Here is a 25,779-nt window from a genome sequence, read left to right as displayed (position 1 = left end):
AGGTGATTTTATGTCTGTGTATATAATGTTACAAGGTTTTAAGCATTTTTCTGAGGCTTCAGGTCTTGAGGTGAATGAGAAGAAGACTGAAGTATACACAGCAGGTATGAAGGAAGCTGAGGTGCAGAGAGTCATTAATGTTTCAGGCTTTAAAAGAGGTAAACTTCCCTTTATTTACCTTGGGGTGCCTCTTAGTTATAAAAAGATGGCTGTGAAGGACTGCTTGTTACTAGTTGAGAAGATGGCTGCAAGGATTCGATGCTGGAGCAGTAGAAATTTAACTTTTCAGGGGAGACTAGTAGTGTTGGTAAACTCTGTATTATTGAGTATCAATACATATTGGGCTCAAATTTATATCTTGCCAAAAAGAGTGGTTCATGAAATTGCTATGGTGTGTAGAGCCTATCGGTGGTATGGTAATGCTTTCAATTCCAAGGGGGGGTATGTGGCTTGGTCAAAAGTGTGTCTGCCCAAAAAGGCTGGAGGCCTAGGCATCAGGGACATTAAAATGTGGAATAGAGCTGCAGTTGGGAGATATGTTTGGGCTATCACAGCAAAAAAAGACAACCTGTGGATTCAGTGGGTCAATGGGGTCTATATAAAAGAGGAGGATTGGTGGGGCTACAAACCCCCAAAGGGATGCTGCTGGTATTGGAAGATGATATGTGAAATAAAGGAGGAACTAAAGGGGCTGTTATCACAAAATCAGCTTATACAGATGGAGGATTACTCAGTGAAGGCAATGGTGAGATTGTATACAGGCGATTTGGAAAGTGTTAGCTGGGATAAGTATGTGTGGAATAGGCTCACTATTCCTAAACACAGATTTTTTGTATGGCTCACTATGCAGAACAGACTACAGACAACTAGTAGATTACACAAAATTGGCATTGCAAGCTTTGCAAACTGTTTAATCTGTGATGATGAAGTGGAAACTCAAACACATCTCTTGTTTGAGTGCAAATATAGTTCTGATGTGTTCAGACAGGTGAAGAAGTGGTGTGGGCTCCCTGATAATCTCACAAATGTCCATGAAGCTCTGAGATGGATAGCAAGAAGCAGTAAGTCATACTTCCAAAAGAAGGTCTTGTTTGCTATAATGGGGGTAATGATATACCACATCTGGGGGTCTAGAAATGAGGCCTACTGGAATCATAGAGTAATAGCTATAAATAGAAGTGTAAATACAATTCAAAAAGAGATAGTAGAAAGAATTTATAGTGTGATGCCTAAGAAAATAGGTATAGCTGAAAAACGTGGCTTAGGAGTCTAGCTAATCAAGTTTGTAATTAGCTGTGTGTATGGCTCCTAGGGAGTGAGGGTCCAACCTAGTTGGTTAGTCCCTCCCTATGGGTGCCTGTGGATGTAATGTTTTGGAGCATGGAATGAATTTATTACTTAGCAAAAAAAAAAAAATTAGAGTACACTGGTAAGGTACGTAAACAATAATAATAATTTCTCATTGGGAATGAACGTTCATAGAGGCCCCCTTATCCAGTTGCTTGTTGACAAATGGCCAATATGAACAAGTAAACAACCTGGGCTCTGATCGGTCTAATAAGGAGGAGGAAAGATCGGTCTAATTATAAGACCAAAGAAGGTTCTACGCTAAAATCAATTGACAATAATAGGAGTAACTCTTTTAACACTACAAACAAAACAGCTCTATAGCGACGGAAAAAATCCGTCTCTAAAGCAACACATTCCGTCGCTGCATATGCTTAGAGATAAAATTAGGGACGGAAGACACCCGTTGTTGAAGACCTTGTCGCTAATTTGAATTAGGGACGGATTTTTATCATTCCGTCTCTAAATTAGACACGAATAAACATCCGTTGCTGAATCCGTCTCTAAGCTTAGAGACGGATTTTGAGCTTAGAGATGGATTTTCAAAATCCATCTTTGAAAATCCATCTCTCAATTCACTGAAAATAAAAAAAGTAAACAAAATTAACAAAAAGATAGTTCCTAATATTGTCGTGATTATATATAATCACCTATTATTACCTACCTAGTTCAAGTCGATCTCATTACCAGTTCGGAATATCACTCAAGTAAAACCCGGTTCAACTCTACAAGGGAAAGGATAAGGGGAATCCACAGTCGCAAGAACCACTTTTCATAGGAATCGAACTTGTGACCTCAAAGACACGAGGAGAAGCTCCAACCCTACACCAAATACAACTTGTATACTTCTTTACGTAATATTGGTAATATGTAGAAAGAATTATTAGAGACGGATTTTAAAAATCCATCCCTAAATTAGAGACGGATTTTTAAGATCCGTCCCTAAATTAAAGAAGTGCAATAAAATATTCATATTTAAATTTAGAGACGGATTTTTAAAATCCGTCCTTAAATTAAAGAAGTGCAATAAAATATTCATATTTAAATTTAGAGACAGATTTTTAAAATCCGTCCCTAAATTAAAAAAATGCAATAAAATATTCATATTTAAATTTAGAGACGAATTAATAAAATCCTTTCCTAAATTTAGAGACCGATTTTAAAAATTCGTCCCTAAATTTAGAGACGGATTCTAAAATCCCTCTCTTAATAAATTTAGAGACGGATTATCAATATTCTGTCTCTAAATTAGAAACGGATATATATCCGTCGCCAAAAATCCGTCGCTATATGAGCTTTTTTTTGTAGTGTAACTTATACTCCCTTCGGTCTTTATTAGTTTACCAGTATTCCTTTTTGGGATGTCCCATATTAGTTTATCCTTTTCTTTTATTTCTATTTTTGGAATGAGACCATTAACTTTTCATCACACATACATTCAACTTTAATATAAAATAATAGTTACTCTTTCTTTCTATGACCCACAACATTATTTCTCCTAAAACTTTGTGCAAAAGAAAGAGATAAACTAATAAAGACCGGAGGGAGTAATATGATACTTTCTCTAATGTGGGACTGTTCATATGTACACAATAAGAAAAATTACAATAGTGATGCTAAAAAAAGCTCTACAAGAACTTAAATTCGAATTTTTCAGTTTTTTTTTTGTGCTGGATTGTTGTAGTGTAAATAGTAGTAGGTGTCTCTGATGTATACCCTGCTAGATGCGTGCTGCAGCTATGCATTTTATAAAGACCTTAACTAGTTATAAGGCTCGGGCTATGCCCCGGGTAAGAAAAATTTCCATTTATTAATATTGTACTTTGATATGATAACACTAAATACAACTTGGTCTACTGGTTAAAACTTTAGTACATGAACCATGAGGTCATGGGATCAAAACCTATACCATGTAATTTCTAATTTTTTTATTGTACATGGATTACATGAACTAAAACTACCTGGGGAGAGCGCCACGTGGCACCGTTCCTCGTTTATGCACGCCTTTTAATATATTAGTATAGATTTGCTCTATATATTCCGAAGAAAGGCAAAGCAAAATAAAAAAAATCCAAATTTTTACTTCAATTTTCATCAAAATCATAGTTGAGTATAAGAATGTAATTCCTTGCCTCATTACATTTCCACAGTAAGTTAATATACAAAGTATTAAGGTAATACTAAGCTATACATTAGGAACTAATTAAGCTATTCCTAAATTAGGGGTTTACAAAATCATCTTAATATGTACAATATCAATCACACCCCCCTCCGCCCGTCAAAGCGGGAGGAGGACGAACGCTTAGACTGTCCCGAAAATCGTCGAAGAGAACCTGTGGCAGACCTTTGGTGAAGATATCGACTATCTGATATTTGGATGGAACATGAAGAGCACGAACCTGACCACGTGCCACCTTTTCGCGAACAAAATGGATGTCCATCTCAATGTGTTTGGTGCGCTGGTGTTGAACGGGATTCCTAGAGAGATATATAGATGGCACTCACATTGTCACAGTAGACCAATGTAGCTGTAGAGACAGGACATAAGAGTTCTAAAATAAGATTACGTATCCAACATGACATAGAAACAACATTAGCCACCCCTCAATATTCAGGATCCGCACTAGAGCGAGAGAGAGTAGGCTGGCGTTTGGAGGATCAAGAAATCAAGTTATCACCCAAGAATACACAATATCCAGATGTGGACCGGCGAGTATCAGGACAACCCCTTCAATCAGCATCAGGATAAGATATCAACTCTGTGGCTGAAGAAGGATAGAGATGCAAACCATGATCAAGGTACCCTAGAGATAGCGAATGATCCGTTTGAGAGCAAGCATATGGGTGTCACGAGGACCATGCATATGAAGACATATCTGTTGAACAACATAAGATATATCTAGGCGAGTGAACGTAAGATACTGCAGAGCACTAGCAAGACTCCTGAAATGAGTGGGAGCAGCATAAAGCTCACCAGAGGAGTTACTTACTTTTGGTTTGGTGTCAATCGGGGTGGATGAGGGCTTGTAGGAGGACATTCCAGCACGGTCAATAATTTCCTCAGCATATTTACGTTGTGAAAGAAACATGCCACCCTTGTGACGAGTCACAGCAATGCCAAGAAAATAATTTAGAGGACCTAAATCCTTCGTAGCAAACGCAAAACCAAGAAGGGTCATAATGGAACAGTGGAGATCATCTGAAGAAGCAATGAGGATAATATCATTCACATACAGTAACAAATAGGCCATATCTTTACCCTTGCGGTAAATAAACAGTGAATTGTTAGACCTGTCGTTAGTAAAACCAATAGAAGAGACAAAATCAGCAAAGCGTTTATACAAAGCTCTTGGTGCTTGTTTGAGGCTGTATAAGGACTTGCGCAACAAGCACACGTAGTCCGGATAAGTCGGATCCCGATAACCCATGGGCTGATGCATATACACAGTATCCTTAAGATCCCCATGAAGAAATACATTTTTAACATCGAGCTGATGAATATGCCAATGTTTAGATAGAGAAAGACTCTAAACTAAGCAGATAATGACCGGCTTGACCACCGGACTGAATGTCTCTCCACAATCAATGCCAACTTGCCGTGTTTTGCCATCACCTACAAGACGGGCTTTATGCCTCTCAAAATCACCATTAGCTTTTTCTTTTTGAGCAGAAATCCACATGGAACGAATAACATTCACATTAGGTGGACGAGGAACTAACTCCCATGTCCTATATATTTTTAATAAAAGTATCATATTCGTCGTCCATGGCCAATTTCCAATTCGGGTCACGTAATGCATCCAATGGTTTCCGAGGAAGGGGATATTTAGAAACTGTGGTATGTAAGGTAAAAAGCCGTTTGGGTTTCAAAACCCTACGCTGGCTACGAGTAACCATGCGTGGTTGGGCTGGTTGGTGGACCAAAGGTGGTGAGGGGGGTGGGCTGGACCTGGGCCGTGGGACCAAAGTGGGGGACGGAGCATGCGTGGGCAGTTAGACCGGGGTAGGATGTTTAGGGAGTGTGGTTAGCTGGGCCAGAGAAGGGGAGGACGGGCCAGAAGAGAGTGGATTAGGTGAGGTAGATGGCCCAAGATGAGGAGAGAGGAGCGTAGGCCCACACCCTACGGACTACTAAGAGAAGGTTGTGGGGGTGGACTAGGCTGCTCTTGTGGGCTGTGAGAGATGAATGAGGTATGGAGAAATTCCATCATCAAGGAAATCATAAGTGATGTCAGTAGGCGTGTGATGTTTAGAGAAAGGAAATTGTGACTCATCAAACACCACATGACAACAAATGATGATTTTATTAGATGATAAATCAAAACATTTGTAGCCACGATGGTTGGAGGGATAACCCAAAAACACACAAGGAGTAGATCGTGGTTGTAATTTATGAATGGTAGTGGATGGAAAAAGGGGATAACATAAGCACCCAAAGACCCGTCGATGAGAATAGGAAGGTTTACGGTGGTAGAGAGCTTCTAGAGGGGATTTGTGACTCAGTAACTTGCTTGGTAGGATATTAAGAAGATATGTGGCCACTTGCAAAGCATGGTGCCAAAAAGATGGAGGAATAGAAGCATGAGTAAGAAGAGTCCGAATGAGATTGTTAATTGAACGAATTTTTCTTTCAGCTTTCCCATTCTGAGAAGAGGTATGAGGACAAGAAAGACGGAAAGACATCCCATTTGACTCACAAAATTTACCAAATTGACTATTATCATATTCTCGCCCATTATCACATTGGACATTTTTTATAGTACATTCAAATTGAGTATGAATATGGGTTTTAAAGGCTAAAAATTTAGAGTAAACATCAAATTTTCTAGCCAAAGGAAACGTCCACAAATAATTTGTAAAATCATCCAAGAAAAGAACATAATATCTATGTCCCACAGAACTCAAAACAGGGGATGTCCACAAATCACTATGAACAATGTCAAATGGTAACAAAGTGGCAGAAGTAGAACGAGCAAAAGGCATCTTAATATGTTTACCAAGCACCCAAGAATGACAAATAGTAGATGAGCTAGAACTATTACATTCAATGCATTTATTGTTTTTAAGAAAAGCAAAAATAGAAGCCCCTGGATGGCCTGAACGAGCATGCCACAATGGTGAAGTAACAGCAGCAAAAGCAGATGGATGAGTGGATGGAGTGGTGGATGGAGATAATGGATAAAGATCACCCTGATTGTTAGATATCATTATTTAAGGCCATTTTCGTCTGAAAATCCTTCACAGAATACCCATACGGATCAAATTCAACAGTGACAGAATTATCAGTAGTAAACTTACGAACAAAGATTAAGTTTTTAATAAGTTTGGGAGCATGCAGGACATTAAGGACAAGGGAGGGTTCGGAGATGACAAAGTAGCATTACCATAACCACAAATTGGAATTTTATGACCACTACTAACAATAATACCAGAATTATGATTGCTCAAATTAAAATAGGACGAGAGATTACCGTTATTGGATGTCATATGAGACGTTGCGCCAGTATCCATGTACCAATTGGAATCAGGGGGAGTCAAGGTCATGGTGTGTAAGGCAGACTCAATATCCGTTGGAGCAAATTGAGAACCCGGACCTGTTGCTTGAGAGGATGGACTGGCTGCATAGGCTTGGGGAAGATGCTGGCCCAAAATACTAGTGGAGCGTGGGCCTAACGTGGGGCGGGCCCACTATGTTTGGGATAAGGACATGGGGGAGGAGACCAATGTGGCATCCATCCCCACGCCCAAGGATTGGGCCACTGCTGCTGCACCTGCGTCGGCTGGGCACCACTGAAGCCACGACCACCCCCGCGACGGTTGCTGCCGCCACTGCCTGACCCACGACCACCGTCGTTTTTCTTCCTGGCATTGGAACCACGAGATTTGTGGTTATTATTTCGCCCCCTATGAGTGTTAGAGGGACCCGAAGGTTCTCTAGGAGGAGAAACAGAAACATCTCGCTGAGAAGCAGCGATCATGGCTGCCGGCGAGTCGTCGGACATCTCTACAAATGCTTTCTCCTCAAGGCATAACATGGAACGGGCTTCAGAGAATGAGGGGAGAGGCTTGCTTTGTCTAATAATAGTCCCCACATTTTTGTATGCCTCTGTGAGGCCAGCCATAAGTTGAAGCACAAGACGACTGTCGTTGACCAGATCCCCGACACTCTTGAGTTGGTCAGTTAAAGTCTTGAGGCGTTGAGAGTATGCGGACGCACTAGAAAGATCACGCATCTTGACGTGAGAAAAGTCATGTTCAAGAGCCACTACTCTTGAGTTTTTGTTGTCTTGAAACATATCACGAAGCCCATCCCATGCAGCCTTGGCCGAGAGATCATCTTCAATAATGGTATGTAATAAGTCAGTGGAGATAGTCGCGTATATCCATTGAAGGACAGTAGCGTCCAAGGTGGACCACAGCTCTTTCTCGGCATCAGTTGAAGGAGCAGACTCCTTGCCCGTGGGAAGAATATGGGTAAGCACGTGGTGGGAGCGTGCATGGAGTTTAAATGATTCGGCCCAAGCCGAATAGTGATCCGTTTCCATCTCGAGAATGAGAGGAATACTGTTTTTGATATTAGAAACCATCAAGGCCGGATGAAGCTTGGCACCGTCCATTGATGAAAAACAAGAAAAGAAAGAAGGTGAAGGAAGAAGCTAGGGCAGCGGAAGAAGAGAAGAAGGAAAGAGAAAACCCTAGAATCTGATACCATATAAGAATGTAATTCCTTGCCTCATTACATTTCCACAGTAAGTTATATACAAACTATTAACGTAATACTAGGCTAAAAATTAGGAACTAATTAAGCTATTCCTAAATTAGGGGATTACAAAATCATCTTAATATGTACAATATCTATCATTGAGTTGTAGAGAAAACCCTATCATTTTGTTTTTGGCTTCATTTTACAACCAGAGTTACTAAGTGTTCCTCTTTAATTTGCAACGATAACTAATATTTCCCGTCTAAGATAGAGCAAATAAGCCATATGTGACCAAAGAACAAGACATTTCTCTACTTTGAGCCACCTAAACTTTTTTGGTCCATTTTCCATTGTTGTGAAAATAAAGGGCTTTCTATGTACTCGTTTATGTTCCAAAATGGTCTAAAACCTCAAAATTCAAGATTTGACCTAGGAGTATCAATGATGCGAGACGAGTTCAAATTTGAACTCGACATGTTAGCATTACGAGTCGAGCTCACTCGAGTGGAGTTTGACCGAGCTTTAATCGAGTAGATTTCGACTAGCTTCCAGAGTCTCATGTTACAAAACAACAACACAGTAGAAAAATGTTCAATTTAGGTATTTTGCTATTGATAATTGAGTATTCGAACTTCTCACGAATTTTCAGTCGAGTATCGAGTTGCTCAACTCCACTCACTAACATCTTGGGTCGAGCTTGAGTTCGATTCAGACTCACTTGAGCTGAGTTTTAATCAAGTATATCTCGAGTAGCTTGCGCGTTGTCTCGTCTCATTTACACCCCTACTTTTGCCTACATAACTTAAACTTAGCATTGATCCCAACTCTAGTTTCATGCAACAATGATACTAGATTGCTCTCAAACAAGTGCACAATATTATCCTATATCAGATAGACTATTCATTAATCTATTATTATTAGGAAGGACTTCAGGAAAACTATTTATTGTTCCTTCGCATTACTTGAATTTTAGGTTAGCTCAATTCAGTTCATTTCGATTTACCCAAAAGAACAGAGCTTAAGAGAGTTTTGGTTCACAAATTTCAGGTATCACGTATGGGTTTACAATGTTTTAAACTCATATCAAGTGTTTGATCGACAAAATTATGATTTTCAATCCCATATCTTAACCCCATGAAACGTAATTTTTAATGTTTTGAATTTACGACATTGTAAAAATGTCTCATTCCTCTGGCCGCAAGAGCGAGGGCATCCTACCTCTTAGTTTACCACCTGCATCCCTTATCAAGAAAGATGCTTGACAAATATTTGTTGATAAAAATATCTTACATAATCTCATCTTTTACCTAGACTAAGATAGCTTTAAAATAAAATTCTTTCCAATTTTTTTTGGGTGGTTGCTAAGATTATATAGAGTACTTTATGCCAACCACATAAAAAGAAAGAGAGAGAAAGAGGGAGATACCCTTTTAACCAGACCAAAGGGAGTGTAATAGAAGAAGCATGAAAAAACCCTGAGGTTATGATAAAGAGCTAATTTAGTTCAAGTGTTTCTACTTATTCCCATCACAAAATTTTCTCAATTTATATACACCCATCTTTTTTTGTAAGCTAACTTATATACAATTATGGTACTCTAAGGACAACAAAAACATAAAAGGAGACCTAACTCTTTCCCAAAGAAAGCAGTAGTGAGTAAATACTCATACTTGAGAGAGAGAGAGAGAGATAGAGGAGAGAGAAAGAAAAAGAAGATAAAAATGGGAAGAGGAAGAGTAGAACTGAAGAGGATAGAAAACAAAATCAACAGGCAAGTCACATTTGCTAAGAGAAGAAATGGACTTCTTAAGAAAGCTTATGAGCTTTCTATTCTTTGTGATGCTGAAGTTGCGCTTATTATCTTCTCTAATCGTGGAAAACTCTTTGAGTTCTGCAGCTCTTCTAGGTCTTTTCTCTTTTTCTCTCCTCTTTTGCTTCCATTTTTATTGTATTCTTTCTATATATCTTCTTGTTAACTTTATTTTGTGCTTTTATATATTTTGTAAATTTCCTTTTGTGGGTTTTTAAAATTAGTTTCTTTAAGATCTAACCTACACTTTGAGAAAAATTCATATAAAGTGGATAATTGTTTTCATAAACAAAAAAATATATTTATATCAATTAATTACTACATATGTATGTAAGAAAATTATTATTATTTTCATAAGGAAAGCTTCAATGTTTTTCTTTTTTTGGTGAAATGAGCTAGACTTTTATAGTTTTTAAAGATTTGTTTTATTTCTACTTTTGTAAGATGGATTTTTCAATATTTTTAAAAGGGGAAAGACCTAAGTTTCCTACTATCGTATGAGCAACATATAACATAGCATGAGTAACACCATAATTAAACATTTACTTGGTGGTTTATGTTAGCTTGATTTTAGATCCTTATTTGATGCAAATCTTTTCTTGTTTTTTGATCTTTTTGTTAACTCAATTCATTCTTTCTTTGATTGTTATTTTAATTAATATGTTAAATATAAAATTAGCTAATTACATTGACTAATTGCATTCGTTTTAAAGATAATAAATATAGTTAAAAGTTTGCTGCATTTATGAGATTTAACAGATGCATAAAAGTAAATTTTAACATTACTATGATTTGGTTTTATTTGTGTATTAATTTTCTTTATTAATTAGTAATACTTATTACTGTTGAGATTTGAGTTCAGAGATGTGATGTTTTGCAGAGCAAGCCTGCTAATATGTTAAACTGTCAATAAAAGAGAGAGAGGTAGACAAAGGCTGCTTGCTTGTTTCCAAAGACTGATGCTATCTTAAATCTTCAAGTCCAAATTAATATGATTTGATCAATGTTTTCTCCTTCTTTTCCAATTCACATTTTTGTTGCTTCTATCTATGGCAGCTTTAGTTTCGCACTCCCAATTAGCAATATAGGGACATTACTCTTTTGAAAAATATTCTAGGCTTTCAATTAGAGTAGATCTATAAAAAAATTATACATAAATCTCAATATTCCAACAAATCATAAAAAATATTGGAATATTAATTAAAATAAAAACTCCGTGTCATTATAATTGTTCTCTTTCTTTGTAAAATACTTTCAATGTCTCAAAAGAATAGTCACATCATTCAACACGTGTTAATCACAATACCGTTTATATCGAATCTTTCACCTCTAAAATAATTTTACACCTAATTGGTCTTAATCTCTTAATTTTTGGTTAATGTGGGGGAATTGCACCTATCTCTTATGCAAGCCTCCCTTTGTTCCCCTATTGTTTTTATTCTGGATAATTTATATTAATTATCCTTTTCACTTAAATGGAACTTCTTGAACATGCACGCACCTACTCACACTGAAACACAAAAGAATATCAACTATTTGATATACTCAATTCATGAGTGTTAATATATTTTACTAGCTTGTGATCAACTTTGTCAGTCTGATATACTTAATTCATTAGTGTTAATTACATTTCACTACCTTGTGACCAATTTTATCCGTTGCTATAAACGTACTTTCTTGTAGTGCGAAGGTCAAAAATTGATAGAAATATCTTCTATATACTTCCTCGGTATTTTACATGTTACACTTTCAATTTTAGGAAGTTTCAAATTAGATGTTACACTTTTATTTTGAGTAATAATTTCTCTCTATTTCTCTCATATCACATGTTCACATGGGACTCTTTTGTTTTCTTTCTCTTCATCTCTCTCTTCTCCAAAAATTGCGTAGAAATCCGTGATTTGAAAAGTGTAACATGTAAAAAGACGGAGGAAGTATATATTTTTTTTGGTTAAATCGTTTATATATATTAGCATACATATATATATCGAGCTTTTTGAATATTTTCTTACCAAACATGGATGCATTTCTTTGGGTAAACAACTATATGCAAGACTCTTAGAGATGAAAAACTCTATTTGATTAAGTTTTGTCTTTAAAAGTGACAGATGCAAACGGTATGATCACGTCTAATTAATTACCTACTTTTGTGTGTGAGGCCTAGGAAGGATGCCTTACTTCTATAGGAGATTAAGGCTACTTATTTCTTTTGCTCATCTTGTCTAATGTATCACTTAATTTAGAAAAAAGCTTTAAATTTATGATATGACCTTAGGTCAAACAATAATAGATTGCATTAAGAAAATATACTATAATGTACTTTCTTCGTTTAGAAATAGTACTATTCACATCTTAAATTTTGATTATCTTTGGTGATTTATATTTTAGGAAAAACATAGTCATATGTGATCTTGTTAGATTCGTCTCCATGTATATTTTTTTAATATTAACTTTTTATAATATTTACTCGTTGATAATTGAAGATCTTAGCGTTTGAAACCATGCATTGGTAAGCGTGAAAACATAAAACGGTGCACCCATTTTTGAAACGGAGGAAGTACTAAAGTATAAAATTCAGGCTTCTTAAGCATCAGTGCATCACTAAGAATAGAAAGAGAGATTTCATGAGGGGATTTCCCTTTTCAACATCACCCATAAGTTATTTTTTTATTCACACTATAGTTTGAGATGCTTGGAATTCCAACTCTATAATTATAGATCTATTTTTATGAACACTATTCATAGTGAAATATCTTTGGTTGCTAGTGCATCTATAATGACATTATATAGATATGCTTCCTGCAAAGTTACGTTGTTCATATATGCATGCATTATGCATACACAGCTTAATAATAATGATAAGGTTATTAGTTATAGGGCTTTGGTTACGCAATATACGTACACTGCCTCTTTGTATATATTGGTTGATTATGATACCCGCTTAAATTCGGAAATTGTATGGTATAGTATGCTGAAAACTATCGAAAAGTATCAGAGGTGCAACTACGGCGCTCTGGAAGCCAATGGAGTTCTTAATGATCCCCAGGTATTTTATATGATGCTATGTCATGATGTAGAATGCTGCTTTTAATGTTGTTTATTTCCTACATCCGTTTCGTATATACTATCTCCGACTTTTATTAGTTTACGTGTTTTGACTTTTAACACTATTCACATACATGACTTTGACTATTTTTTATAATTTGTATTTAAGAAAAAATATACCTCCAATTTTTATTAGTTTACGCGTTTTGACTTTTAACACTATTTACATACATGACTTTGACTATCTCTTATAATTTGTACTTAAGGAAAATTTAGTCATGAGATATCTTATTGGATTCGTCTCAATGTGTATTATCCAAATTTTAACTTTTGTAAATTTTGCTTATTGAAAATTAAATATATTAAGGTTCAAATTAGTGTCTCGGCAAATGTATCAAAAAAATGGTAAACTGATAAAATCTAGAAGGAGTATATATTAACTGTTTTTTAAAGGTTATGTATGCATGAGATTCTCCATCCCATGGTATGCTTCCTAAAGATAATTTTTTGGTCATGCGACCAAACTTTAACCATATATAACATCCCCGTCAATTTTTAAGAAAAGATTTATCCTCTAGGATCTTGCTAATTAAATTCATTTTTGTGTATGTCTTTAAGATATTATGATAACATTTTTATGATTTTTACTAATATACGACTGTAGGTATCAATGGTTAAAGATGTTTATTAGAAATTGTAAGGAAAAAATTAAGACAAAATGAGATAAATGGAGTATTAGTTAATGTACTAATATATAACACTAAGAAAAAAGAATGTGCATAAATAGTAAAGAAAATATATATTTATTAACAAGTTATTATATATTGAACTGATTATAATATATGAATAATTACTATGATGATCACATAATATAATTAAAATGATGAGATTAGTTTTCCTATTATAATGATATATATGGCGTGGTATTGTATCAATGTACATGAAAATAAAACTTTGTTAGTGTGAAGCGTTTACGTGGTAAGCTCGATCATAATGTTCCCATATGACTTTTATTTTTCTTTTAAAAATGAGTTTGTCTTGTAAGAGACCGTCTATTTTTAAAATAAAATTAGGCAATGGTAAGCCCAATATTAAAAAGAAAATCAGGCTAATAGTTACTAGGTTAATTTCTTTCGGAGACTAATTTAATCTATTTAGTTATTAGGTCGACTTTTATATTAAAATTAGATAATTTCTTTTAATAATTTTTGTTTGAAAATTATATACATGTTCGAAATCGGGTATTGATTTTTTTTTATTTAACATGTAGAGAGCCTAAAATAATGATGTACACGAGCTTTGATCCAAATGACTTAACCAATTATTAAGTAAGCCCATTCTCACATAGTCACATACATAGATTGTTATTACTTATTACAACTCTTTGAATCGTACTACTAATACATTGGAGTATATAGCTCCACTAGTCCATTTTCAGGACAAGCTAGGATACGTAATTCTTACATACACAAATTTGTGAAAATTATCTATTGATTGATAACATTACGTCATAGTACAGCCTACGTAAAATTAATTTCATTATTCCAAGTTTCCTCTACGGGACTGAATTTATTTTGACTAACTCGCTTATGATTGGCCCGAATCAGGCTACCTACCACGAATATTTGAAGCTGAAGACTAGAGTGGAATTCCTACAGCAATCTCAGAGGTAGATTCCTATGCTATGGATGACCAAATTATTTTCCCCCCAAATAAAAGTTATATACTACCTTGATTTAAAATGTTCAGAAATATATGCAATATGATATTTTTATATTATTATGAATATATGTACCGTTTACGATGGGGTTAGAGGGAGGGCTCATAATCTTGAGTTAGCAAGCAGTGATTGAATTGATAATTATGAAAAAGAAATTTTTTAATTAAGTTCTCCACTTTAATGATAAAAAAAAAATGAATTGATCGAATGTTGTTGAGTTTTTTTGAAAGTTTTTTTAAACCCAGTTCACCAGAGCTTAATTTGACTACATATGAATTAGTCGGAGTTGCACACTTAATGGTGGGCGAGTCTTTCAATAAGAGTTTCTGCATATATTGAAAAGGCCGAATTCGAGACCTTTCTTAAGCGACATCAAGCTACTTACCACTCGACTACTCGAGTGATTAATAAGAGAAAGTACATTAATGTCTCTAAAAGTTCCATTATATATTTCAGATTTTGCATTAAGTTTCTAAATGAGGAAGCAAGTAATGAATCTTTGCTTCTTATTTTTTTTATGAAAATACATGTAGATGTTTATGCTATACCTTAAAGGCTTAAATGTTGTAGGAACTTGCTGGGAGAAGATTTGGCCCCATTGGCGATAAAGGAGCTAGAACAGCTAGAGCATCAGCTTGAGTTGTCTTTGAAGCAAATAAGATCCACCAAGGTCATTTTTCCATTTCCTTGCCAACCTCCTAATGTACAAAAACATTCATCATATACCTGGATATATCGTATATATTGTACATCCAAAACTATCGTTTTCTCATTTGGACCTCTCTTTTTTGTATATATTTTGCTCATTTGGAGAATTTCAAATGAACAATAAGGAAAAAAAAAAGTCTTGAATAGTCTATCATGCTCACTGTACACCCGGATGTATGATAATGTTTTTATCTAATATATAAGCTAGTGTTTTGAAAAACCAAACGTTAATTCATTTTTTTTTTTTTTTGATAAGTAAGCATATCATTAAACATCAAACTATTACCATTACAACCTAGCCAACACTCAAAGGGAGACAAACCAACTAGGTTGTTGGACCTTCCCAAAAGCAGGCAAAACAAACTAGTACCTTAATCTAGAGACTTGTAAACCAATTGTTAATTCATGTCATGGGTAACTTATTACTTAATTTGGATAATTTGAAGGTATCCGAGTAACTCTTGAAAGCTTAATATCTATACCGCTAAAATCTTAGATATTTTAGATAAATTGTTGAGACTTTTGGGTAATTTTACATGAATTTTGTTGTACTACGTTAATTATTATTTCAATACCAGTTTGAACTTTGATGTATATTGTTTTGCTCGCTTCTCAGAGTCAACATATGCTGGATCAGTTGGCTGAACTTCGAAAACGGGTATGCTTATTTTTCTCCCATAAAAGAGATTGTTTGATTTTTTAATTATCCATCTATAAGTAGTAAGATTTTTTTTTCCCCATCTGTTCAGGAACAAGCTTTAGTTGAAAACAATAGGAACTTGATGAAGAAGGTATATAACTTCAATATATGTCTTATTCTTTCACCAAATTCAGTAAGAGTATAGCGAAAGGGTAAGTGTTCCATACTTGCATATATGGGATTATATCACCTTTAAACACGCCAGGAATTTGGTAGTCTTGGCCAACTACATATGTACGCCAAGAAGTTTTCTTCTGATCTTCTCTTAAATATTAGAAGATGCTATGTTATTAATTAATCCTTACGTCCGTGATTTACTTGTTATATACTTCTTATGTTTTTTAAAAATTGAAACACAGAAAAAGTGTGGGAAACTAAAGAATTAAGTGAGAGAAGTTGGAATTATAGCAAAAAAAAAGTAATAATTTGAATGATCTACTCATGCTTTTTAGTGGTATAATAAAGAACTACATATATACGCCAAGAAGTTTTCTTCTGATCTTCTCTTATATACTAGAAGATGCTATGTTACTAATTAATCCTTACGTCCATGATTTACTTGTTATATCCTTCCTCCGTTTTTTTAAAGATTGAAACACAGAAAAAGTGTGAGAAATCAAAGAATCTATGTGAGAGAAGCTGGGATTATAGCAAAAAAATTAATTTGAATGATCTACTCATGCTTTTTAGGGATATAATAAAGAATAATTTTTTTAACTCTTTCATACTTAATGTCACAAAAATGAATTTATTTCCTTGCCCTTTCATACTTGAAACATACTAAATAACATAGTAGATAATAGGTCCCTAAATCCATGCTCTAAAGTCTTCACGTACACCTTGTCAATCCTTGTCTTTCTAGTTCCTAGTACATTTGCGATGTTATTTGTCTCACACCCCTTGTAATGTATTATCATCCATGGTGAATCTGATCATAGGTTTATTCTTTGTTGTTAAGCCTCGATCCAAACTCTGATCTTATTGTCCATCGTTTTCACTATCACACCATTTGTAGAATCTCATTCGAACGAAATACGACATGCATGCATCTATTGAGTCATCCCTTACTATTTGTGAGATCAATGACTTTCTCAATTGGTAGGAGTTCTGCTTCATTCATATCTTTTTATCATACAAAGAAAAGATACACTTGAAATTTCCCCTCCAATCCCTGAGTATCACACTAATTGCGCACTACTCTCTCTAAATCGTCTTGTTTAATTTGATCATGGATGCATCAAAATTCCATTACTCCAAAAAGTCATCCCAACCTCTACATTGATCTTCTGTTTTCTTGGTTACCTTCGAAGTCATTAGACATTTTTTTGATTCCTTTGATCATAATATTTTATGAAGGTCACACTGCACTTATAAGTTATAACATATGTTGCTTAGATACGGATTGAGTGTCTTCACTGATACGGGTGTCCAAGTGTCCGACTCGGCTATTTTTGTAGAAAAAAGACAAATTTTTAGTTTAAAATGAAGTATCCAAGTGAATTGTCGTGTCAGACACGATACGACACGACACCCGGTTTTTGAGGTAAATGGAGATGTAGGAGTAAAAATAGGTTATAGCCATAGCCACTAGGTGACGCCATATAATTTCAATATTCCGCATCAATCAACACTATCTAGCGTACATGCATATAATATTTGATGATATAAAAAATTCGTATAAGTAATGTCAAAAGTATGCAAATTGGCAACTATATAGAAATACTACTATAGTATTGTACTATTGTTCTTGATGCTTCCTTCTTAATTTCTGATATTAATTATTCTATTTTCAGTTGGAAGAAAGTAATCCCCAGTTCCCTCAGCAACTTGCATGGGAAGGTGATAATCATCAAGATCAACAAAATATCCCTTTTAGTCGCATTCCTACTCATCATCAGTCATCTGAAGGCTTCTTCCAACCTCTTTGTGGCAATCCTCCCCTTCAAAATGGGTAATTTCAATTTTTCACACCCTTCTTTTCCCTACAATAAAAAGCATAAATACTTATAAGTCACAATTAATAATCCCAAATTCCTAGAAAAAGTGGTCATCTCTCCTAAAAACAAGTACTATATTATGGGATGGATGAAATAATACTGGAAAAATGGGAGGGTATATTAAATATTGTTTTACTTATTATTTGCACCTTTGGTTTGACAACAGCTATCATCATCTGGATTCAACTCAAATAAGTGTGGCAACACCGAGCCAAAATCTCAATGGATATAATAATGTCCACGGATGGATGCTTTGAGATAAACAGAAATAAGTGTGGCAACACAAATCTCATTTTGCTTGAGAAATATATATGTATTTATATTTCAAGGTAAGTTTTGGGTTGTTTCTATAGCTTGCTTAGTATTGTTAATGATTTTGTAATTATAACGGTGAAGGACAATAAAATAAAATTGTCCATGTTGTAATGAGATAAAGAATGTAAACACTTGTGCTGCTCGAACAATCCTACCATGATAGAGCTCAGCATTCACCAAAACACTCTTTTGCTTGCAGTTGTACGTAAATTGATAAGGATATGATTTAAGTAATGTTTAGGATGCTTGGATGCCAGCTATGGCATATGCAGGGCCGTGGCAACGATTTTCGGGGCCCTGTGCAATTTTTTAAAATTGGGCCCCTTTTTTTGGACTCTCTATATATATACGGAGTACATACAATACTTAGTATAGATGATGGCTAAAACTAATTTTTCTACTAGTATATTTTTTTTGAAGGAACAAAATAATCTAGATTAAGAAAGAAGAAACAATATAATTAATTAATATTAAAAAAAATGAAAATAAAAGAAATAAGAATAGAAGTATGCGTTAAGAGGGAAAGAATGTGAAAAGGCCAAAAAAGGGGAAAGGAAAGGATTATTAGTATTGCCGTACAGTAGTAATTATTATGGGAAACAGTATTAATTACTATATGGGGAAACATAGTAATTATTGTGGGAAGTTGTGTCTCCATGTCTAATGTGTGCTTTTTCAAAAAACTGTCATTGTGAAGAATTGAACCCCTGACTAGAGGGTTTTATTTAAAAGTACTCACCACTAAACCAAAGCAATTTTGCTTGTCATTGTTTGATGCATCGTTATTGTAATAGCCTTGTTTTTAAGAGCGTTTATTTAAACGTTAAACAAATTCATTAAGTTAATTATGTTTCGAAAATTATTATTTTATTTGAGTTGAGAAGTATGAATTTTATTGTGGTATTTGTAATATATTTATTGTTGTAATTTTATGAAAATATTATTATTAAAATTATATTGGGTCTTATTGGCGACTAAATTGTGCGGTATTTGGTCAAATATGAAGTCAAAGTCGATTTTCCCTTTAATTCTTTTCCCCTTTGTCGGTTTGTTTATGTGGAGCAAAACCTCAACTCTTCTTTCATTATCCTCATGACTCTCCAAGGAACCACCGAAACCCCAAATCAGATTTTCTCTTTCTCCTCCCCGTGAACCCTTCGTTTCTCTCACGCTCGCCTGCGTCACGCCTCTCCGGCGTTTTTCAAGGCTGCCGGAAATCTGCATCACTCTGTTCTCCTCTGTTTCGTTGCTGCTAGTGTTGTTCGTGGGTGTTCCCCCTGTGTTGCTGCTCCTCGTACGTCGCGTCGCACCACGACCGCAGTTTCGTCGGAGCTTTCTCTTCCCTCGTCCGCGCTACAGTGGTTCGCGGTTTCTCTCTCTTTGTTCGCCTTGTGGCTGGTGGTTCTCCCTCCTCCCTCCCGTGGTGTTGTTTTCGGCGCTGCTGTTGAGTGGTGCTGCGCCACCACCGCGCACCACAACTGCTACTGCTGGCCTTACTTCTCTCTTTTCGCGTTGCTGTGTTCCTGCGCTGCCGCCGTCGTGGCGTGGGACTCGCCACGCGAGCTGGTCGAGTTTCCCCCTCGATGGTACTAACCCTTTCACCCTCTTCTTTGAATTGAGATTATCCTAATTACAGTTGATATATGATTAGTGTATTATGTATTGATTAATGGTTGATTGTGATATTGTTGGATGTTGAAATTGTTGGTAGAAAAACCAAATTGATGTAACCCTTTGTTAAAGAGGTAATCTTGGTTGATAGTTTGTTAGCTTTGGAATTTGATTCTAGTTATGAGTAATTGACTTAGTTTAATAAATTGTTAGCTTAGTGTGATTATTGGTTAAAGTATGACTAATAAGTTAAGTGGTAAGTGATTGATTAGTGGGTTTGTTAATTGAGTCAGCTTGGGGAAGATTGTTGTTGTGAAGTCTTAAATTCATTGAAAGTGTAAGTATAATTCTTTGGAGTTCTTTTTGTCATTATATCGTTAGGTGTTGATGGAATTCAATTGACAATTTGGAATGGTGATTTGCTAGTGGCTTGTAAAGAATACTTAGTTTAATTGGAAATACCTCATTGTTACTCTGCAATTACGTATGAAAGGAGTAAAAGGTAGCCTAATTCCTTGTATTCTCTATTAGAAGATAGATCTCATTTAACGCATCAAAAGAAGATTTTGGTATATAGTGAAGTATAATTAGCGGTTTATATTTATTAAGATACGTTAATATGTGAATTTCGATCACTAAGTTGGATGTAACTATATGATGTCTTTAAAATGGTCTCAATTACATTACTAGATGTTAATTAGATTGGAAATAGTTATTGTTGTATATAATTTAAATACAGAATTACAATGGGAGGATGTAGCAGTATAGCTAGTATGAAGTATGATTATGTTCCTTGTTTCTAGGATTAAAATACTCCAAACTAAATACCGAGATAATAATGATTTCAGTATATGAAGGTCAAGGCGTGTTAGATTATTTGTTAGACCTTTAAGTTGGAATCTTGTTGCTTTATAGTTCTAAGTGAATATTGCTATTATTTACAAGTGACTTAAATATCAGATCGACAAACCAATGTAGTAATGTGTTATAATAAGTGGATTAATTTGGTAAGTTGTAATTACGTTCTAATTATAACTTGGATGTTTCCTAGAATTGTTGGAGTATTGTTCTAAAAATATTTTAATGAGACACATGTCTATAGTAAGGATTATGTTTGAATAATTAGTTTCTAAAAAGAGTTTATATTATAACTGGAGGTGTTTACTGAGGCTATGTGGAATAGTAGTTTGAATAGACTGTTTAAATGGTTAAACGTAATTAATAACCTCACATTAAGTTGGAGAAAGGACTAACTAATTACTACTAATAATAAGAAGAGTATGGGAGTTGGTGTACTTAACTATGGATTAGATTAGTGAAGATGTGTTTGATAAAGTATTCTAATTGGATGACTATAAATAGAATAATATAATAAAGTGATGTTGATTGGTTAGAATTGAGAGGACTAAGTTGGTTTATAAGATTACCTAAGTGTAAGTTTGTGCATTACTTTAAAGTAGGTTGAGTTATGTAATTAAATGACTTCTAATTAGAAGGGAGGTTGACTTGCTATACTAAGTAAGAATATGATCCATTAATTGTTGACATTTATAATGGTATTGGAATCGAACTTACGAGATAACATGGCCCATAATTGATTAGGTCTAATCGACCTTTGTTTCATGAATCTCGAGTTGTGGAATCTACGCTAACTCTCCTTAGTTAATTCTAAGAGAGAGACTTATTGTAATTTGATGGTGTTTGATAACAGTTATTATCATTATTGAGATGAGTCTACATAGATATAGTGAAGTGAAAAAGAATATGAACTATCTATATGCAAAAGTATGTGATGTGTGGAATTTGGTTAGTAACTCTCGCTAGTTAATTCTAGCTGAGAGACCTATTGTCACTATGGTTGGGTATTTTACAGAATATGATTGGTTACTTGTGTGGTAAGTATGTTTTATAATTGTAATTGAGTTGAATCGAAATGCATAACTATATTGGCCTCGAAATACTTAAGCGATTATAACTTCTAAGAAGAAGCCTTTCTTGTTGTTCAATGATTGTCAAGGATTACTATAACTATGAATAGTTCTAAGAATGACGATTGAGTTATGAACGATAATCGAAAGGAATCTGAAAGGGGAAAGTAGCCTCGTCTGAGTCGACGGATGAGGTGACATGAACAGTGCCCCATGGACTGTGAACCTTGGGGCGCCATAGGGAAACCTGCCCATTCTCTGTGGGGCGATAATCGGGCGATATATCAGGTAATGTGAAACCTGTGGATGGCTGATGAAATCAGCGGAAAAATATACTCCGGACTAGTCGCGGTTATTGGCCAAAAGTAAAGCGAATGGTTGGGTGACGACCCCCACTGTCGGAGTGTAAGCTTTGTCTCCTCCGCCGCGTTCTCTTTCCCCCTGGTTAAAAGGAATGTTATCTCAAGTACGAAAGTTATTTCGATAATGGACTCCCGATAAGGAATCATATCGTGGTAAGTTGTTTCGATATTGGATTCCCATAAGGAATCATATCAGGTAAGAATGAATGTTTATTCAGTATATGAATATGAATATCGATATTGGTTTCCTGATAAGGAGGCATATCATGGTAAGTGATACTAACGTTAGATTCCTGATAAGGAATCATATCTTGTTATGTGGATTCCTGATAAGGAATCGTATCTCGTTATTGAATTCCCGATAAGGAATCGTTATGATAGGAAAAGTTATTATGTTATTTGTTGCCTATAAAGGTTTGTGTAGGACAGTTTAAAGGATTGATTAATAGAGTATGAAAGCATAAGTTTGGATTCTGATAAGAAATCAATTAAAGGAAATAAAGTATATAGCTTGTATCAAGGTTGGTGACCTCATATTCCTACTATGGAATCGTGTAAGTTGAAAGATTGATTAAATGAGAATATATGAAACATGTTATTGCTGGGAGTCACCTTATCGTGTTGTTACTATGTGATTAGTGTTGTATTAGGAAACATGAAATTGAAAATATAATATGTATGTTCAACAAGAATATTGCTGCTAAGCATGCCGTGGTTGATGTGATTATTGAACTCATGTTGATTATGTGAGAGTCATTTTCAAGTAAAAGCCACCAAAGCATGTGTTACTCTTGTTTATGGGTTAGTACTCAGCTTTGCTGATGTGTGTATGTTGTTTTGTCATTTCTGTGGCCTGTCACTTGGTGGGTGGCAGTATCTTATATGTTTCAGGTTGAAACCGTGAGTTATTCTTGTGCAAGCTGAAGCGGATACGAGATGGTGCAGTATTATATTTGTTATTGAAGTGAGGACGCTCCACTTGTAATAGTTAAATCGTTTATTTTCTATAATGTATTTTCTTCATTTAAGAACCGTTAGCTAGTGCTCCTGATTCTCTGTTGGTTGTTGCTCCGCGAAAGCGTTGAGGTTGTTGAGCTTTGGGATTTGGAAATATTTTATAAATTGAAATTGCAACAGGTTCATATTATTTCTCGCTTTAGCGTTGTCCTATTTTCAAAGGAAACTCTACCGGATTTTCTGTAGAAATTCATGGGAATAGAGTCTGAGAATCAGAGCATAGTTATAATAGTTAATTTATTTGAATAGAGTTGGGAATTGAGTTCCATACTCTCCGATATAGTTCGGTGAGTGTGATGGTAATAGTCCGAGTTACCTCGACTAGAGTCTCTTTCGCTGTGCTTAATCCTTTGTAAGCTGGTCAGGAAATTCGGGCTGTTACAGTTATAATATACCATACTAGATTTCGGGACCCCTAACTGGCAGAGGCCCTGCACGGTCACCCCGATCGCGCCGCCCCTCCGTCGGCCCTACTATGGATGACATTATTTAAAAAGATATTATATTATCTCGATGTTTAGATAGCAAATTTTAATTTTTCTAATAGATATGCCATCATCACTCATAAGTATAATTATTGTTAATAGTAGACTCTTGTAAGCTGGTATTCAAGACTTAAAATCGAATCTCATCTATTGTTAATAGTATTACTTCTCTTCATGACGCCAAGGATGATCGGCATCCAACATTCTACGATGTGCCATATAGATTGTCTTGTTACTATTACTCAAATGTTGATGGGCGGTTTCATAGTGACAATGGGGGCAAGCAAACTTTCCTTTGGTGCTCCAACCAGAGAACATAGCGTATCCTGGAAAATCACTTGTCGTTGATCGTAAAGTTGCATACATTTTGAATGATTGTTGCTTTGAAGCGTCATAGGTCTCCAACCCAAACTCCCATAAATCTTTTAGCTCATCTACTAATGGTTGGAGGTAAACATCAATGTCATTCCCAGGAGAATTGGGCCCTGGAATTAATAAAGACAACATCAAAAACTCTGACTTCATGCACAACCATGGGGGTAAGTTGTAATTGATCAGCACAACAGGCCATGTACTATGTTGTGTACTCATAGTTCGAAATGGATTGAATCCATCACTTGCAAGGCCTAAGCGAACATTACGTTTCTCTTTAGAAAAATTTAGGTATGTCAGATCAAACTCCTTCCAAGCCTCACCATCAGCAGGATGTCTTAGTTTTCCATCTTTCTTCCTTTTCTCATCATGCCATCTCATTAACTCCGATGTCTCATAACACATGTACAACCTTTGAAGCCTGGGTTTTAAAGGGAAATGCCAAACAACTTTTGCTGGAATTTGATTAGCACCCTTCGATGATTGCATTCCTGTTTCTTCTTGATTTTCCTTCTCTTTCCACCTTGGGGCATGGCATACATGACATGATGTAGCCACTTCATTATCCTTCCAGTATAGCATACAATCGTTACGACATGCATCGATTTTGTCATAATGAAGACCCAAATCCTTCACTATTTTCTTGGCCTCATTGAAGGACATTGGCAATTTGGCTTCGGGAATTAGTTCTAGAATCAACTCTAGAATATCAGAAAAGCCATTATTTGTTATTCCATGAAGGCATTTCAAAAGGTACATACGAATAGGGAATGATAATTTGGAAAACGTTTTGCACTCAGGTTATAGCTCTTGTTTCCCATCTTCAACCAGTTTATAGAACTTCTTAGCCTCTGGACTGGCATCATCTCCAATGCTTTCAAGGCCATTAGGGAACTCTTCGACGACATCCCTATAGACGTCATTTAATAGACCATCCATGTTATCTTCGATGTCTGGCATATCACCATCATTAGTCTTCTCATGATAATGAAATTGTTCACTACCAGGCTCAATGCCATTTGCAATCAAATGATCGTACACTTTGTCTAGCTCTGTGATGCCAAAAGCGGTTATAACACACCTTGCACGGGCAACTAATCTGATCTCCAATTGCTCGAGTAGCAAATGCTTTATCTAAATAATTCACAACTCCTTCCTCATACTCATTACTAGATTGCAAAAAGTCGGTCCAACAACTCATTTTGTTACCTTAAAACAATACATGAAAACAAGGTTTTAATTCTAAACATCGACATCAGCTTATACCATATCGATCATAGAGGAAATAAGAATAGATCACATACGTCTTGCAAAAATTACAATAAGAATAAAGTAATGTATCAATGTCAAAAAGACCACGTATAAATTCTAATCTATTTAATAGGGAACCATGGACTAAACTCCTTCCATCAAGCCTTTTACTATTGCAGGGAGACACAGATAATTTCTTCACGAAACTCACAAAAATTTATATGTTATATATAAATCTGAATATCTACCTAGTTATGATTACAACCTAAAAAATTCTGCATAAAGAGAATCACCAATAGAATGAAATACTTAGAAAAACGTAGGTATAGAACGTAATTGAACAACTCCAAAATTCAGTAAGATACTATAATTTCTTGTTACAATCATAACTCTGTAACCCAAGCCATG

The 25,779-nt window shown here is 35.3% G+C and overlaps 1 protein-coding gene and 1 long non-coding RNA gene across 2 annotated transcripts; both read left to right on the top strand.

Annotated features, from left to right (window-relative positions):
• The first annotated feature begins 9,443 nt into the window (after positions 1-9,443).
• LOC104893922 (agamous-like MADS-box protein MADS2) lies at positions 9,444-18,566 on the top strand. Its single transcript, XM_010680061.4, has 8 exons — positions 9,444-9,956; positions 12,828-12,906; positions 14,513-14,574; positions 15,196-15,295; positions 15,950-15,991; positions 16,083-16,124; positions 17,827-17,984; positions 18,197-18,566. The coding sequence occupies exons 1-8, from the start codon at positions 9,772-9,774 to the stop codon at positions 18,285-18,287; spliced, it is 759 nt and encodes a 252-aa protein (XP_010678363.1). The 5' UTR covers positions 9,444-9,771; the 3' UTR covers positions 18,288-18,566.
• Positions 18,567-19,362: 796 nt separating this feature from the next.
• Positions 19,363-23,393, top strand: LOC130591629 (uncharacterized). The gene is made up of 2 exons (XR_008969558.1): positions 19,363-19,931; positions 23,121-23,393. It is a non-coding gene; the product is annotated as an uncharacterized LOC130591629 (long non-coding RNA).
• The last annotated feature ends 2,386 nt before the right edge of the window (positions 23,394-25,779 follow it).

Source organism: Beta vulgaris, chromosome 5 (genome assembly GCF_026745355.1).
Source record: "Beta vulgaris subsp. vulgaris cultivar EL10 chromosome 5, EL10.2, whole genome shotgun sequence".
Taxonomy (NCBI): domain Eukaryota; kingdom Viridiplantae; phylum Streptophyta; class Magnoliopsida; order Caryophyllales; family Amaranthaceae; genus Beta; species Beta vulgaris.
Note: the sequence above shows the minus strand (reverse complement) of the source record. Positions and strands in the feature narration are given on the sequence as shown.